Source organism: Lasioglossum baleicum, chromosome 9 (assembly GCF_051020765.1).
Source record: "Lasioglossum baleicum chromosome 9, iyLasBale1, whole genome shotgun sequence".
Taxonomy (NCBI): Eukaryota; Metazoa; Arthropoda; class Insecta; order Hymenoptera; family Halictidae; genus Lasioglossum; species Lasioglossum baleicum.
Window position 1 is genome coordinate 5,357,526 of NC_134937.1, and position 18,702 is coordinate 5,376,227.

An 18,702-nucleotide genomic window follows, 5' to 3' on the forward strand; every position below is an offset into this window, starting at 1 on the left:
AAGAGAAAAAGAGAAGAGAGACACAGATAAGTTTCCGATCAACCTTAATACATCATCAGGCATAAATTATCATTTTAACAAGCTAGTGGAGGCGTCCGATAATGGAGAACCAACCAATCCCGAATTGAGACCTCGATCGTTATTTTATGTCGACGTGTCACGGGCGTCGTACCCGTGGCTTCGACAACGAATCGTGCGAGGTGTGTCGATTACGCTACCGCGCCTCAAATTCTAATGATTCGACTGCGGATGTTTATGCAAATTCACAACATTATAGGCAACCTTAAAGCATCTCTTCGTGAACGGTTCGAGTGAATCAAAAGTCAAATAAATTGCATTAACCCCTTGCTCTCCGAAGTTTTTTCCAATATTGTTCCCAACAACTCTCTATTATTATAATTTCTTTATGTAAAATCTACTCCAAAAGACAGTTCCTTAATTGGTGCGAATTCTAAACAATTTTCAAACGAAGAACATTTGGTGGATTTTACTAGTCATTCTCGTAACTACCCTCCCTCCAGATTATCATAACTATTATATGAATAAATATGTGTATTAAATTACCTCGAGCAGTGGCAGGTAAACCATTGTAGATGAATATGTGTATAAACTGCTCAATAAACATTTTACGTTCATATTGTTATATACAATAAAATTCTTCAATCGCTTTATATAACACACATTGCGTACAATAAAATTCATTCATTTGAAATATCTTATTGAAAATTTACTTCAGAAGACAGTTCCGCGATCGTCGTGCAAAACGTCGTCTGATGAACACGTGATTCGTCGAGATTCAAATTATTCGATTGACATTCGTAAATCCATTTTTGCGTAGACACAATTATGCAAGCAATAATATAAAATAGTTCTCTTAAAAAACGTACTTTTTTTATGAGATATTAGTTAAAGTAAAGTATGTCCACATTTATTTTCAATATTGAATGATCGAATCATTCCGCGAACTATTACGTTTTCCAATTTTCCCGCCCCACTGACTCACCCTGTACTTTCCCAGCGAACATTTCCGAAGAACACCGTTTTCCCGTTGGTCAGGTATAATACGTTGAAATTGTCCGATGGTAGGCCGATGCAACATACGCCTGTTCATTCGGCGTATACTATTGTTTCACGACATAATAGTCCGACAATGGTCGGTATGTAGTCGGAGGATTTACGAGAGACGCGAGTTTGTCGAAGGGAAACAAAATTGCAAAATCCATCGCACGTGAACGTTTACGAGCTACGAAAATACGGAGTCGCGCACGAGGGGACAGTCTACCGAGGAATATTTTCGAACGGTTAAGGGAGACAATTTAGACACGGTTACATCCAACCGCGAACTTATTTATAGGTTATCACTGTTCTCACTTGAACGATCACGTGACCCCTTTCGAAGAATCGAAGGAAGCGTCGCTCTTGAGGCATCGGCTTCTAAGTTTAAGGTTCCTTTTGTCGAGAACGTGACAGATAAACATTCTAGCAGTAAACGAAAATGTATCGTCTTTTTGAGTTGCCGGGCTACTGCTAAAACTGATCGCTAGACAACTGATCTTTATGCAGAATAAAAGAATTCTACAAAACAAACAGTACAGAGGCTACTACTGAAACTGATCGCTAGACCATTATGCAGAATAACAAGATTTTAAAAACGGTACAAACATCGTATCAGCGAATAAAAACATATCTTCGACATACCAGGCTACTCCTGAACCTTTATGCAGAACAAAAAGTTTCTTTGTTAACTCTAAAGGCACGTGTCCATCCGAGACTCAAATTCGTCAGGAATTGAGAATTATACACGGCCTTGGCATTTATTTATTTCTTGAATTTTTCAATTTTCCAGGGGGAAAGCAAGGGGTAGTGCTCATGTAGTACAAGAAAACCCTTTTGGGTTTCTTCAGAATGGGCCTTCGTTTTTTAGCCATTTGATTTAAATTTGTGACGTATTTAGTAAGCCAGATCATAGTATTAAGTTTCTTCCTTTTTTCCCCGAATTTTTACAGTGGAAATGCATTGTTAATATGTATATTATTTATGACATACTGTAAGAATAACCGTAAAAGAGAAGATCAGAATAATATTATATATTAGAGGGCCCAGTTGGCCGTTTGTATTATAGCGACGTTGGCCCTTCGTTGGTCCACTTGCCAACCAATATTGGCAACAAATAATCCAACGGAGGTTCAACAAAATGTCAACCATAAATGCTACTAGGGTTTACAAAATACAAGAGTGTTTTCCTATATTCTTCTGTACTCCATAAAAACGGCTACATGTAAAGAACAATGCTGTATCCAATCGTCACAATATTTGCTTTGTCCCTCTTCTTGGATATAATATACAAATAGCATTGTACATTATGAATGTAAAGCCTTTGTGTGTTGATAAATTGTAATTTTATTTTAAAGGAATGGTTCTTTACGTAGGTAAGTAATTTGTAAGTCCGAACAATCTCGTTAAAATTCGAATGGTCAGGTTAGATTTACTTGTCAGTTGCAGAGAACATCACAAGCCTTTTCTGAAGTGCCGGTACATATCAGTAGGTAAGAAAGAGACGTATGAACGGAGCATCAAGAACGCGGAACGCGGAACGGGCACTGTCCTGTCGTTGACGCCGCGCGATACGGGCGTTCCATCGTTTCTACGCAATCGTGCCGATGCAAATTGCCGGAACAATGATCGGCCGTGTTGTAACCGAATACATTGCACCGAACCACTTCCATGATACGAGTCTCACTGTCACACTAAAAAACTCACTCCGTATACCGTGGACAACTGCATAACCCATGGTGTAATCGAGTCAACAATAGCATGAAAGAAGCACCGTTTACCGTGTCATCGAGAGTTAGGATAGTCTGCGGAGCGAAAAGCTGCGAATATCGTGGACAACGACATAGCCATATTTAAGTCGACAATAGCATAAAAGAAGCACGGTTTGCCGTGTCATCTGCGGATCTGTATGGCATATGCGACCGACACGGGGATCGAGTTTAGTGGGAATCGATATTAGTATGATACGAAAGAAATTATTGTTCTGAATCTTTGTGCAGCAGTTTTTGAACGTGTACAAGTCCGGCAGCTAGTTATGGCGTAGCGAATTTACCGACTCGACGGCTCAGGAATTTAGATCCGGCCGTGACAGAGGGGTGAACGTTCTGTTTCTGGTTGAACGCCGTCACCGGGCTCGTGCATGGGACGCGCGATCACACATGGGGGGCCGTGGATCGGTCGGTCGGTCGGTCGGTCAGCGGGGAATTGACAGGCGCGATGGCAGACTTACACTTGATCAGGATGACACCGTTGTGCAGCTCCTCCATCTCGTGGAGGCGGGCGATCTTCCTCGCACTTCGTGCTCCAGGTTAAGTGGCGACAACAAAACGTTCGTATCGAGCACCGGGCTGTCGTGGCCGCAACGTGCTCGTGGGCAGCGAACATACGCTCGCTCGCTCGCTTGCTCTCCAAGTGGGCCTGCTGATTCGCGAGACGACACTTTGGATGAACCGGAAAGAAATGACGATCCGTCGGATTACGAGGCACACGTGGCGGCAGGGCTGACCGCTGGCATAATTAATATCGCGGCGTGCAGCACCGATAAGAAGAGAGCGTCCCGTCCGACAAAGAAACGCCACCAAAACGGAGTAAACATGGCCGTGCGCGCGCGCCTCTCTGGTTCTCCGTGGCCCGCGGAGCCGTCACGCACTGAGGGCGGTTGCATGGAAACGAAGGGCACGGAGGAGAGACAAACGGCAACAGAGAGAGAGGCATGGTGTGTACGCCGTGGCTGTGGGCCTGTGTGCGCCGCGCCGTCCGAACGAACAGAGAGAATGGAACAGAGGGTGCTGCAAGCTGCGAACGAGAGAGAAAGTTGGACAGAGAAAAATAGCGGACAACGCGCGGGAAACCAGCGGGAACGACAGAGACGCCCAAGAGCCGGTTACCGACGGACAAAGATGCCGAGGTAGAGCAGGACAGAGCGGAGAACGAAAGAGAAGAGAGCGTACGGCGCGGTGCAACGGAACAAACGAGAAAGAGACGACGTAGAGAGGGCACGATTGTTCGAGAACCAGCGAAACGAGGATGGGAATATCGTTTCGTGGTATAAGTTCATCGAAATGGCCACACCGCGGCGCTAGTTCGAACGGTCGTCACGATCGCAAGAATTCATGCTCCTGAACGGACTTGGTAAATCACGATCCTCTGACCTGGGTTATTGTTGAACGGAAAAAGCATCGGGCAGCTGGACTACGAGGACTTTGGATGAAAATGTATGCTCAAGTTTCCGGGCCTTTAGAGGCTGGGAACCTGGAAAATTCTTGGAAAGTTTGCACACGTAGAAGAGAAAACTGCAGCTGCGCTCTTCCCATGGGAAAATATTTAAACTGAATTTTCCTTGCTTGCGATCTAACGCTGCCGAAGATAGTTTGCGTGATACGCGTACGTTGAAACGTGCGTAAATACGTGCATGAATGTAATCGAACTTGGCTACTGTATTTTCGGATATTTTCGCGAGACTAAACATGTCAATCTTCTGTCAAAAAGACTCGATGAATTCGCGCGTGAACGACTTATAAAGTTCACGCATGTTTATGTACGTATGAATGTGGATTCATTTGAATGATTTAGATATTGGCGGTGATCTACGATTTCTCTGTAGTCGAAGGAATTCATTAAGTGGAACAAAAATGTGCAGTCTTCGTGCCGCGAGGAAAGCGATCGCAAGCAAACTGTTGACACACAAAGAATGCTTAGGTAGCTGAAATACAATAGCAATCGGAAGTGCATACGTGTAATGCGTCTGCGGCAAAAATTTGATGTGAACATAGCGCGGACAACGAATACGCCATAAATATCTTGGAGAACAAAACCGTTTTTCACAAACGTTATGTTTTCTGAAAATATCGCTCGTGACCGTAATGCTGTACAAACACTTCAGCAGCATTGTTCACTGCGGTATGAGAAACGACACCAACGACTCATCTAGCAGGAATAAAAGTTTTCGCCAAGATCGAAATGTGTCGACTGAATGGAGTTGCCAAAGGGGCAGATGGCCAAGGCTAGAAGTTAATTGTATTTATGGAAATTCCCTTCGACTTCGATCTTGGCAACACTGTACACTCGATGCGTCGTATTGCTCCATGATATTCTAACGGTCTATTATAAGAGATGCATGCTATGTAGTCGATTTTATGTTCGAAATATTACATTAAAAGTGCATCGAAATGTTACATTAAAAGAAAGAAAGAGTAGTAGACTCCCCTCTCCCCCCAGTTTTTCGATATCTATAATTTGAATATTCTAATATCCGAACTATGTATCTGTTATCTGGATTATGCGAGCCAATAAATGATTCGAACAAATTTTGAGCACAATGGTTGTACTACAAACGTTTATGCATTTAAAATATATCTATGGATGCAACACACTTTTATCCAGACTTAGTTTTCTATGAATGTATGAATTTTTACGAAATTCTGTAGTTACACGCATTGTGAAATGTTTGCGATACAGTACTTATATCGACGAGGAAACTGTAAATACGTAAACAAACTCTTCAAAATCCCAATTTAAATAAACAATATTCAGTGACATACAAATAATTATTCTATTATGCAAACGTTATTTTACGTGAACACTTGTCTCTCCGCTCATTCAAATACGAAGGCTTTGATTAGGACCGGATCATTGTGCTCGCAGGCCACAAGCACCTTTGTATTTGATGGATTACCACTCCCTTCGCTTTCATGGACCACTTCATTGTCCTTGCTACCTTCCTTTTCTTTGTGTGAATTCTGTCTTCTCAAGCCCTAAAATTTTCGTTGGTTTTAGGTTCGGTAGCCGTGGTGTGCATCGGGTACTACGGCCCTGAGATTTATTGCGTTATTGTGCGCGTGCGTGCGTGTGTTTCTGTTGATGATCGATCGTCAAATCGATAACGCTCGGTAAGAATCTCTTACATAGTCGATAAGACAGTGAATCGGTTGGAAACGAAGGACGGTTGACCGAGCATGGGAAAAAGAGCTGTTGTGTGGTTCTAATGGGAGATGGCGACGCGGTTTGTTTTCGCTCCTTGCTTGGCACGCAGTCACAGCAGACTGAAGAATCAAAAGAAAGACTTCAAGAATCAATTGCTGTTGCGCATGCGTTCAGTAGTAGTTCTCCGTGAACATAGCCGCACAACTGCGCGACACGGAAAGCGCAGGCGCATGGAAATTGTATACCATAAACGTAATACATATGTACTTGTATGTGATTAGAAACTAAATATAACAATTCTTGTGAATGTAACACTTAAATCTTTGCACTCGAAGCTATTTTGGTTCCATAATTCGAATGAAATGAATGAATTTTTTATTTTGTAAATATCAAATCCAATGTGCCTACTCGTACCACACTTGAATGTTCACCAATTTATCATTTTGACATTTAGTAATGCAGGAATTGTATTGAACTTATAGTACAGTAATAATATTTAATGGTGATGCGCCTAGTACGACAAAAATAATGTTCTAAGTCTTACATATTAACTCTTTGCGGTCCTATGTCGAACCAGACTCAACATTGACTCTTGCACCAATAGCTTCCCATTGTACTGTTTACCATTACGTTGATTAACAATGTCAGAACAATTCGAAGGTACGTGAGTAAAATTGTAATGTTTCTTATCTGTTCTAAGCAAATTACTAGAGCTATCTATGGAAATATAATTAGACTATATCATTCGGTAGCAAGTTGAGCAATTGGAGTAAAAGGGAGTTAACACGTCGAACCGCAAAATTTTTCAAATATTGCCGCGCTTTTTCGCGCACAGTCCCCTCTACTCTTTCATCAAGGTATCTATAGGAAATGATGGAGGCGTTGTCTTCATCGAAGAAGAGATAATATCGTATCACAGTAATGTTCAGAGGTTGTCCAGTTTGAAAACAAGGGTATCAGGTATTTGGACAGAGTTTCGCTGATGCGAGACTATTTTGTGACGCAGCTAAAGAGCGGCTAGTTTATGCGCCTGGTTCGTGAGCAAACTGCTCGCGTATACACACTGCCCAAGTGTTACGTCCCCACCAGAGATCTATGTTTGCAGCTTCCACCACGGCGGTAGCTGCCGACTGTCGTTCCACGTATACTCCCCTCTAGCTCTTTGCTGAAGACTGAAACCAGGTCTATATTTTAGTACGCATCAGAATCTCGACTATGAGAAGTTTTCACACGAGTGTCTGTGTCCCTGGTAATGGTCAGCATGACGCAGACGTCACAGCAGACCAAGTTTCGATGTGAGTTCTGGCTTGTGCGAAACAAACGCTTTTCGGTGCCTCTTTGCGAGGACACGTGTACGGCCCGCGGATTTTTCTGTTCTAGCCCGCGCGACGGGTAGTTTTCCGCGGGGCTCAACAATCGATGGTTTCGAGCAGTGACTGTGAACCCTGTTTCACGCGCAGATATCTCTGACGCGACGTGGCCCATTCGTTTCCATTTTAATCGTCCCGCGTACCATGCATACGTCAGACACGAATACCCATTTCGCTACGTAGATCCACCCGTGATACGCAAGTGCGAGTCGCAACCGTGTCCCCTTGCGTCACAGTTGCTGTAATGCTTGCTTTCTGCCGGCTTGAACTTTGTTATCTTCCTCCTCGCGCAACTTTCCCCATCCCGCCCGTCCCGTCTCGTGATTCAGGATCGTAAACGAAGTCCGAACCATCGAACACCGAGTACCTAGAACTGGTTCGAACAAGAACTTACGGTCCACGCTATTCCTCAAATAGAACCGCTTCACAAGTTCGAACCGCTTGAATTTTGTATTAGATTCTTCTAACTATTCAATCGTTTTGTCGTATGCGTAAACATAAGTGCTTGCAAGCACTAAATATAAACGAAGGGAAAATACTAAGTTCTTCACGCATAATTGTGATAATTAGACTGCGGATTTTATGCATCAATGACAAAAATGGGTATTTGTAATTTAAAGGAGTGGACATTTGAAAAATATTTAAGGACATCAACGTATTAGTTTCAGCTTAATAGAATAATTAAAAGAACAATACAATTTTTATTTGGCTCCTGTGTCCTGCAATCAATGCAAACATATTTTATTTTGCATAAAGATCCGCAGTGTAGTGATAATGTTATAATCATAATGCATAACAATCTCTGTATAGGTTTCTATTAGAATTAGGTAGCAAAGCTGAGTAAACATTAGTTTCAGTAAATACTTCATCCTTTATACAGGATGGAAATCCTTTAAAACATCACTAGTAAAAGGTTTCACTTGTTCTCGTGACAATTACATTTATTGAGAACTATGAACTATTTACTTCTTTTTTTAAATCGTTGTCTTTTACTTAGAAACCATTATGCTTTTATGAATCCTTGTCGAATTATTAAATCACACATTATACTCTACAGCTAATGAATAGACTGCGGATCTTTATGCATTTATAGAAAAATTGAGAAGATGAAATTTAAAATTGTTGAAAAATTAAAAAAATTGAAGATGTCAATTTTTTTGTGATCATTAAGACTGCGGATCTTTATGCATTTCCAGCAAAATTGAGTAGATGAAATACTAAATTGTTGGAACACTTTAAAAATTGATATAATATTCCTCCTCCATTAAAATTGTTAAGGAAAGAAATAACATTGAATTTAGTTTCCATTTCTTGCAATCGATGCAGACAATTTTTATTTTACTTTTATATATTTTTATTTTATTTTGTTAGAAATATTTGATACAGTCCGCGGAATGTAATATTTACGACGCTGCAATGAGTTTCTTGAATTCGAACAGAGACGACGATATTAAATTACTCTGATGTGTATGCATGTGTAAACATATACATTTAGGCATCGACTTAACTGGAGGCTGTCATTAGCGACCATGATTTACGATGCTGTGCGGTTTTAAAAGCTATCGTTGAATAGCGTGTGTCTCGTGAAAAATAACAATTAGAACGTTCACGATACATTTGCTTCTATTTGGATATTATTACTGTAATTTTGTTCGTCACATTTTTAGTTCCAATTAATGTCATTTCTTGAATGTCACCGTAATTAATATTTAATAACAATGCACGCATACACACGTAGAATGTGCAAGTTGTGTAATAGAATTTTTCGTTCCCGACTGTATGAAATGCATTGCATGTTAGAGGTTGGAACGAAAGTCCATGTAGAGACATCTGCTTGTTACGTCCTGCGACTTTCTCTTGCGGGTCGCATTGTAGAAATCTAAGAATTCCTTTAGTGTTTGAATACCGAGTTATTATGATCGAGATATATCTTAAAATTGCACAAAACCATTACCAAACTTGCTGTTTAAAACGGATTGGTTTAGAAGTTATTCATTTTCTGCCGCCTGTCATAATTAGACAGCGGATCTTTATGCAAAATGAAATGTTTACACATCATTCGCATGGAAATGATTCTAAATAAAGATTTCTTGTGTAAATAATTTTAATTGATTGGAAATAATGTCTGCATATTTTTAATTTTTTATTGTTTTAAGTTTCACCTACTGATTTTTGTCATAAATGGATAAAATGCCCTGTCTAGTCGTAATAAGCAACCGAGCGCTGTGCGTTCGCTCAAAGTTTGCGAGTCTGAAAGTAAAGTAAAAAAAGTCCAACATTGTAGTCGTAAAATTAAGGGTTAGGGATAATGATGCTATCGTTTTGCTCGGTACTGCGTTCGCATCGATGCACACGAGCAGTTCAAAGAAACGCACAGTGGAATGCGCGTAGTGTCCCTCCGGTCCACGTGTTCCCGCGGTATTAAATTGCACGCGTTCGAATTGTTATTCCTCCCGCTATCTTCTCACCGACGCGACGCGACGCGACGTCGGCCATTTATCCGTCGCTCCCCCGTGGCGACGGCGACATTCCGTCGGCGACGTAATAACCGTCTCATAGAGGAATCGTAACCGCGGCTACACGTGATAATAATCCCGAGTCACGCAGCCCCCTCCTACACTTTTTATTCATCTTTTTCTTTCTTCGCCGATGTTCGCAGGGACCGAGAATCTCACCTGCCGGTTCATTCAGCTCAGGAAGGAAAATGGAGAGATCTTCACCGGCCGCAAATATTCCGCCCAGGCAGGTTGGAAGTAAGTACATATGTACATCGAAAACCTGCGCGTTACCTGCGATTTTTACGAGCTGGTAACTCGAGACTGAAAGCGACCTCGAGAAGGAATCTCAAGCATGCTCGAAGGGAAAACACTGTTTCTCGGACGAAGATTGATTTCGTCAAGATTTATGCTCGCATTATCGTCTTTTTATGGCGGCGACTACTGCGTGAAGTAAATACATGAAACGAATCGCCGCGCCGAGCCGAGCCGGTCGATTACCAGTCAATAACATCGTGATTATGTCACTTACTTTTTGCCTATATGCGAATCAGAAAATACTAAACTACGCGTTTCAGTAGACACACGTGCACTCTGGGAATTAAGCCTTTTAGGATTATGGTGCACGGTATAAGCGATTTTTTATTTCATTCTTTTTCATTGAAAGAGTAAATTGTAGTTGCATTTTGTAGATTGAAATCAATATTACCCCCCACGGGGAACAAATCTTTTATATTTACAGAACTTCAATGTCTTGTTACGGAAAATTATACTAACGTTGTAGCACGTATTCTTTAAGAATAATTGTCTACTCAGTTGTGTGTTCTTGCTGGCAAGCCACTGAAAAAGATTTCTGCTTAATGGAGTGATTATAAATTAACTTAACGACTATGATATTATTAAACGTCTCAGAACATTCTGTCTGTAGATGTATAAAGGTTGAAAGGGACGAGCACCCCATGAATCTTTTTAAATGAATATAAATCTGAATGATGGTTAAATCATTCAGACGGATAAATCTGAAGGAACAATTTTCAATCACAAAAATATGCTCCAAAGTGTATAGATTTATCACAATATGAAAAAATAAGCAGAACAGTTCACAGTATTTGAATGAAGGAAAACTGGACTAAAAATATAATTTAGCAATGTTCAAATTAATTTTTTAAGCTGATTTTTACTTCGAAAAATGATACTCAGGCCAGCTTTTGGGCATTTTTGCACACCGCGTGTCGCTCGGCAGGCCCAACGATGCCACATTTACGGAGAGACTATATTTATACACAATTTATAGAGGATATCCATTTTTGTATATATATCACTACGATATCACCTCGTTTCTAGACTTCTTATTTATATGAAAAAGAGAACACATTAATCCAGGATTGACGGAAGCTACCAAAGTTGCGATCTCACTGATCTCACAAAAACGGCAGAGAAAGGTTCCCCTACGGTTTTCTAATATTTATAGATCTCCGATCGATCGTTTTTCATGTCTTCTAAATACAATGACAGGTTTGTTTCATGTTCCGTCATGTTTTACTTCCTCATTGGGGTTTAATAGCTGCAAGAAAGCCGAACGATCGCTTGATCGGGTGAGTTGCGACGACGGCGCGTGGAACCGAAAAGGAGACTATTGCCAATGGATCCGTGACGACTAAAATAGCGTGTAACATCCAGATATCGAAACGCAAGAACCGTGGATTGCTATTATTAACAGGCCGCTTGAAAATTGGAAGAAAAATGGCGTTTGGCTCGCGTCGCTCGTCTAATCGTTTCTCTTTAAAACGCTAGCAGTCACTTTAAATTAAATAAACAGATACTTCTAATATGTATAATTGATACAGATCTACAAAACGTATCGTTTAAATTTTCAATACAGGCACGCATAAAAGAGCTGTAAACAATTTAGTATTTTCTCTGTAATGCCGGCTAATGCAGTAAACTAATCACGTGTCATGTAGTAAACTAATAATTATAACTTCTAAAAAGAAATCCGAGTCATATCCAAAAATCCAAGTCCTTTAAAAAGTGTGCCAATATTATTTTGATTCACTGTATTTTGGTACCGGCGCGCGGCGTCTCAAAAGCAATTGTATGTACGTCAACACTTTCACAGTTCGTTTGCGAGAGCGGAAACGGGAATTCGTAAATAGCTGGCGACTCTTTTGTGGCAATAAATTTGAAGCATTTACTGGTCCCGAAATATGAATGTATCATATTTATCACAGTAACGACTAATAATATCTGCATTTTCTGCACATATTGCATTTTTGCACAGACGCGCAAAACATAATGGAACGTTCTGAACACCTAAAAATAGCAAATACAGTGGAACTTCGGTATACGACATACAACCTTAATCCATTCCTGATGTTTGGACTTACACTTATTATAAAAATGATTAATCCGTTCTTATGTAAAAAAAAAACTCCTATTGATACTATACCTACATTAATGGGGTTATAAAATAATTTAAACACTGTTTAAACACATAAATAGAAAATGAGATTTTATTATAGATTTCTAAATTTAAACTCTGCTTAATGCTAAAATACAAAAAGAAACACTCGATCGACTGATCATTACTGATCCTTACTTGTATGATCAGTCAGTTAATAATACATCAACTCCGAATATAATTGATTATTAATTTAATTTTTCCTCTGGGATAAGTATTTAAAAATGACGCAAAATTCACACAAAAAGTTTATGTCGTATACCGAACAGAAGTCACAGTGAATCTGTGTAGGAAAATACTTCACATTCGCTTGGGTTTCACAAACTTGAGGAAATCGCGGTAATAATTCCGTCACGATCAACTCGACCTACTCTAATCCATATACCGTTCGCCTCTTATACCGACTCCTGCAATAGTTCTGCAGAATGAATTATGTAGAATTACGGGAACGGAAACGGAACTGCTCGGGAGAATTGAATCGCCATCGTTATTCATCGACCTTATTCGTTTTCGGTAGATGCGTTATCGCACGAAACTCGTACTGGAGAGATAAGAGCAACACAATGAGCCGATTTAATTCTGGCTGGCAAACAGTGTCCTCAGTGTTCGTTTCTCAGAACACTGTAACGCGCGAACACGCGACCGTTTCATAGTGATCGTGCAACAGAGCGATTTGACGTATTAACTCGAACGCTTTTATGCTTTCCGGTGCTTTCTCACTTTTCAATTTAGCTAAGCGTCTCCGAGTTTAAAGGGGAAAGATTCGCATCAGTCCTTTTCAACTTTTACTTCAAAGAGAGGAGTGTGTTATGACCATTTTTCCTTTGACCAGTAAACTATACCCGAGTCTATAGCGATTAACAAATATATATGTAGCTAGCTCACTACAGACATTTTTTACATCCTACCTCACGCAGGATGTAGTACGTTATTTTAAAAAAAAGACAAACACACTCGAAACATCATCAGCACTAAGTGTATTTTTTTCGAAAATCTTAGAGGAGAATGCAAACAGCCATTAATTGGAAGTCGACGAAAGAGAAGAAGAATTTCTATAAAAGATCTTAATTATAATACAACAAGTTCAAAGTTTAAATAATAATATTTAGCAATATGTATCTGTGTACTTCCGTGTTGTGCACAGACATCTTCAAAATATTTAGCTAATAAAGTTCTTTTAATGGTTTTTGTCTAAACATTGCTCCTTTTTTAGTGATATCTACGTTTTCCATCCGTTTGCATTATTAAACTGTTACAAAGGTTAACACTAAACCTGCCACGAGGGGTCAAATGACCCGTTTTAGATTTTTTATTTGTTGAATTGATTGAATACATTTTTTGACTCCAGTAAACCGCACAAAATATAAATAAATTTAATCTTGTTATTTTTATAATACCATACATATTAGTCACTTTTGATGGTCGGTAGGTTTAGTGTTAAAAGACTTTGATAATATGAAAGAATTGATTGAACCTGTAAATACTATTCAATTTAAATTATACTATTCTGATCAGGGACCATAACTGTTGTAACCAAAAAGAAAAAAGTCATAAAATAACAAGTATTTCATCGACTAAAATCGTATTGGCTACAAATAAGGATTATAAGTAACCGAAAATTTGTTCTCTTGTTGGCAAATGCTATCGTTGAGAGAAATTCATTTCAATCACTTATAACAGTTATCAATGAGAGAAATTTATTTCGATCGCTCGTAACAGTTAACGATGGGAGAAGTTCATTTCGATCGCTCATAACAGTTATTGATGAAGGAAATTTGTAATAGTTATTATTAAATAGTACAACTTTCAAATCGTAGACAATTATTTCATAAATTTTTTATTCGTAAAATTAATTGCAACAATCGAAATTGAATGTGACACACAAAAACAGATTTTGTGTTGCTCTTATGGTCTGTTGATTCGTCTTGTTATACGAAACCTGCTCAATGAACTTCACAGGCTTGCTCCATCCGAAAAAAAGTAGACAACTCAATAAATAAGCAACCAAAATGAATTTTCTCATCAATAACTATTATGAACAAGTGGAAAAGAAATTCGATCATTGATAACTATTATGAGCGATTGAAATAAACTTCTCTCATCGATAACTCCCTAAGTACGTTATCTTAAATTTCAATAATAAAATGATTTTTATCGTAGACAATTTTAGGATAACTGTTATTTTTGGTCCCTGATTCTGATATTAAAGTCAGGTAAAGTCGAGTAAAGTCGAGTTCATACACGATCTCTACGGTGTAAAGTGTAAAGGATTAACAAATGTGTTTATTTCACATTTACCGACGTAGTTTGCGAAAGATTTATAAACGGCAGTTCACGTGCATTTTGTTCTGCGATATTCGACGTGTTTTCTTTCTTTCCTCAGATACATTTTGCGGGAGATGCGACACGAATTTCCCACCATAATGGCTAACGTGCACTACACGGTGTTGAAGAAGAAATGGTCGAACCTGTTGCAGCAGTACAAAGTGAGACGAACCAGATGCTTTTTATTACCCCCGCGATTGCTCGATTATCTGCCCGAGCGTTAGTTTGTTTTACCATTTCCAGTTTGCGTTCCCTCCTGCGCTGCGTGAAGGATAATAAACGTGCTCCCCCGTCCGAGCTTAGATAAGTCCCACGAGGGGTCGAAATGCTCTCTCGTGGAACGAGAATTATGGTCATCCACAAATACTTCATGGAAAATTAGATTATCCCTGGCTGGTGTCCAAAGCGCTATTAACCCCTCAGTGCACGGGTCAAAAGTATCCATTTTTTCGTTGACATTTCTTCACCAAACTCAGAGCTTTTCTTAAGGGGACTCATCACCATTTAAGTTCATCACTCAGTTTAAAATTAGAGGTAAAACACAAAAATTCTTTCTGTAATTCTTAAATAAAACGAAATTTTTAGGGCATATTGCATATTGTATAACGTCACCATTTTATAATTTCAAATATCGTTATTGATCCATCTGAAAAAAGTCGTAAAAATCAATTTTTACTACTGTTTTTACAATTCCGACCAAATGCATTTTTTCAACATATTTTTTAGACGTCATTTACTAAACTACTACTACTCCTCCTAGTGTGTGATCAGTTTTGCTCCTAACTGTATATTTTGTGCGATTTTCACTATAGAATATACTGGAGTGTAAAAATATATTCAATAAATTCCCATGAAAACTCCTTTACAATTGCAATAATTGTCAAATAAAAAATCTAAAATGAGTCATTTGACCCCTCGTGGTAGATTTAGTGTTAAGTCTCGTCCTGTGTGTGTGTGTTAGGCAACTTGCCCCCAATTTTCGCAAGAAGTTAGGCGCGTCGACGGCTTCGATTGCTCGGTAGTTCAACTGTTAATAAATTGCACTCGCGCACGAGTTCCCGGTCGTGTAAGCTATCGGTGTCGGAAAGATCCACGTGGATCCCAGGCCGAAAGAAAATCGGAATCGAAAGCGAGGCACGCGAGGAGCGCGCCGCGCCGGACTCTGCAACGAATGCCGTGCTTGCGTACATGGACAGAAGGATCGGGCAAGACTCGCTTGGCTCGTTCTGTTACTATGTATCTGCCACAGCGATCTGTTGAAGGAACTGAGGAACCCGGTACACGGAGACAGGAACAAGGCGGATGACGTCTCATGGCCGTTTTACAGCGCGATCGACGAGCTCCTAGGCGGAGGACACGACCGGGGAACGCCGAACCACGACGAGTACATCGATCCCCACGAATTCCTTTGCGTATCTGTGACACCGGAAGAGCCCACTTCCTCCATGAACGCGCCACCGACGATTTCCGATCCGGAAACCCAACGTAGAGGGACCGACTTCCACCCTGAATCGAGGATGAGAACGTTCGGAGGCGACGGTTCCGTTCAAATCGAGAGAATACCTTCGTACAACACCATCAGGTTCGCCATTTCAAACATTTACTATCACTTCAGAAAGTATTGGCATCATTCATTTTCACTCAAGAACAAGAACAATGTTGTTACCTATCTAATATACGAGGGTGGATCAATAAGTACCCGTGTTTGAAGACAGGCCGCGTTGCTGAGGGAAGTTGTTATTACTATAGTATACTTTCATACTACCCACATGAGGCTTCGTTTTCGAGAAAAATAAGTTAAAGGTCCGTTGAGTTCGGGTGCTTTAGTATGTTATGTACATATTTGCTGGAAGTAGAATTGGTCGGTCATGAACAGACGCACAAGACGATTCCTATCTAAATACAAACTCGATGTTCTTGAAAATGAAACCTTAAACCCTTGGCCTACGATTTATTTTACGGTGTCAGTAATTAGAACTTTTTTGTAGATCATAATTTCCTAAAAAAGGAGAAAATTTATATCCATCGTATGCCTATACGTTCTCCAATAGCTGTACATTAACAAAACCAAAATAGAATTTTATGTCGGTTTAAAGGAAATTATTGACATACATTTTTATCAGAATTTGTTCAGAATCTTCATCACGAGTCAGACACGATATTGTAAGGCAAGGGGTTAAACTTAAAACATTATACTCTTTTTCAGATAAACGAAACACCTCGTAGATTTTAGACAGCAGTTCATAGAAGGGAGGCTTTCGTACACGAGTGATAGAGGTTCCTCTTTCACCGAAGAAAATGGTCCAATTTGTTTGACCATTAAATTGAGATTTGCTTGCTATGTACCGTGTGAGCCACCGGATACAGAAACGTGTTCTGTTTTGATTTTAGACAACAGCTCAAGAAGAGAGGCTTTCGTACATGTGTGATAGAGGTTCCACTATCATCGAAGAAAATTGTCCAATTTGTTTGACCATTAAATTGAGATTTGCTTGCTACCGTGTGAGCCGTCGGATACAGGAACGTGTTCTGTTTTCAGACAAATCGATAAAAATCAAGGTCGGAGGAAACGCGTGCCGAACAGCCCATCGATCCCGCGGCTACCTCGTGCCACGGAGCTCACGATCAAGAAAGTTACGTCGGAGGCGGACTGTTCCAAGGACTTATCGAGGGTACGAGGAAACGACCTGGCCGATTCCACCAGAGACAAAGGCCGAGTGACCGAGGCGCGTAACGAGGATGAGGAAAGGCCGAGAAAGTTGAGGAGAACGCAAGCCCCGTATCGGGAGGATCACGAGTCACGGACCGATCGTCGTATCGAGCAGATCTTCGAGTACATTAAACAACGGGACGAGGAGAATAGATCCATCATGATCCGTGTGATGCACGCCGTCGAAACCATCGCCAATAAGTTATGACACCGTTCAACGTTACGGTCCAACCAAATGTCACACCCCAATCACGCTCCTTTTCGGGAGCTCAAGAATTCTTAACCGAGTAGTATACGACAACATTAATTATAAGAAACCTTATCTCAACCAGTTCAGAGTATTATACTGTCCATGTGATTATCCGATATTCGTGTGTAAGCCTAAATAGTGTATAATGGTTGATATTCACACGTTTTCAATTTTATGGAAAGATTTTCTGTAATATATTTTAATAAATGTCTGTTGTTTCGAGCGAAAGTGTTATCTGAAAACTTCACGCCTTTGTACAGTAATGTCTCTCACGGCGCAAAAAGGCTGTACATGATAAACGCAAAAAAATATCCCCTCCACTGTATCTGTAGCAATCTGATCTCGGGTCGGGTATATCGGTGTGAACGCAGTCGTCGACACAGTTAAGGCCCGTGCGTCCTCACAATGTATAACACCAATATTTAATCTTTTTTATTATTACTTACTTCTTTATGAAACTTTCATCAATATATTCGTGGTATTTTTCTGGTTAAAAAAAGACCAAACACGATATAATTTCAACTGTACATATTTAGTGGTTTAAAAAAGAAAGAGACGCGGACAGTCGCAGTCGCCCGCACAGTTCAAAGGCCCGCGCGTGGCCTCGCTTTACACGCGCTGTCCTTCTCTATCTTCGGCTCGGCCTTTGAAGCTCAAAAAAATAACTACCCGTCTACGCACGCCGCAACAGAATCCCCCCGAGGCTTTTGCGCTACGAGAGACATTACTGTACCGTTTCAATGCAATTGGCGTTATTAATAAGTAGATTATTTAGATTCATACGTTTATGATCTACGTAAATGTCTGCATAAAGTGCATACAGACGTGACGCTACGTTTTTAAAATTTGAGAATTAGGAAAATTGATGCATTCCAGATATCTTTTACGCATCAAACAAGCTTAAACATGTTTAAATGTTTATGACTCTACAGTAGGATCGTTTTGTGTAAGAAATATCCATGCAGCTTTTACGGTTAAAAGATAAGTAATCCTTAAAATTATGAGGTTGGTATTTTCTTCAAGATTGAATTTCTCAAAACATCAGAAAAAAGAGGGAAAGTAGTCGAAGCGCAAAAAACCCTTAAAATTTAACGTTTGTTTCTTTCCTAAAAACT

At 40.0% G+C, this 18,702-nt stretch overlaps 2 protein-coding genes across 6 annotated transcripts in view; one reads left to right on the forward strand and one right to left on the reverse strand.

Moving 5' to 3' along the window:
- LOC143212089 (rho guanine nucleotide exchange factor 10) overlaps window positions 1–18,702 on the reverse strand; it is a 122,551-nt gene that overhangs the window by 69,704 nt on the left and 34,145 nt on the right. The window contains exon 1 of one of the 5 annotated variants that reach the window (XM_076430424.1): window positions 3,284–7,069. The exons of the other annotated variants lie outside the window; for them this stretch is intronic. Within the exon in view, the coding sequence (XP_076286539.1) occupies window positions 3,284–3,320 (37 nt within the window). The 5' untranslated portion in view covers window positions 3,321–7,069. Of the gene's footprint in view, window positions 1–3,283; window positions 7,070–18,702 lie in introns of those variants that run through there. 5 annotated transcript variants of the gene reach the window in all.
- LOC143212107 (uncharacterized) lies at window positions 7,117–17,809 on the forward strand. Its single transcript, XM_076430498.1, has 5 exons — window positions 7,117–7,271; window positions 10,006–10,099; window positions 14,686–14,788; window positions 15,890–16,209; window positions 17,167–17,809. The coding sequence occupies exons 1-5, from the start codon at window positions 7,229–7,231 to the stop codon at window positions 17,543–17,545; spliced, it is 939 nt and encodes a 312-aa protein (XP_076286613.1). The 5' UTR covers window positions 7,117–7,228; the 3' UTR covers window positions 17,546–17,809.

Excerpts from the sequence above, each read along its gene's own strand:
- LOC143212107 (XM_076430498.1), top strand. The coding sequence starts at position 7,229 with ATGGTCAGCATGACGCAGACGTCACAGCAGACCAAGTTTCGAT. Across the intron at positions 10,100-14,685 it reads TCCGCCCAGGCAGGTTGGAA|ATACATTTTGCGGGAGATGC; the intron begins GTAAGTACATAT and ends TTCTTTCCTCAG. Across the intron at positions 16,210-17,166 it reads CCTTCGTACAACACCATCAG|ACAAATCGATAAAAATCAAG; the intron begins GTTCGCCATTTC and ends TTCTGTTTTCAG.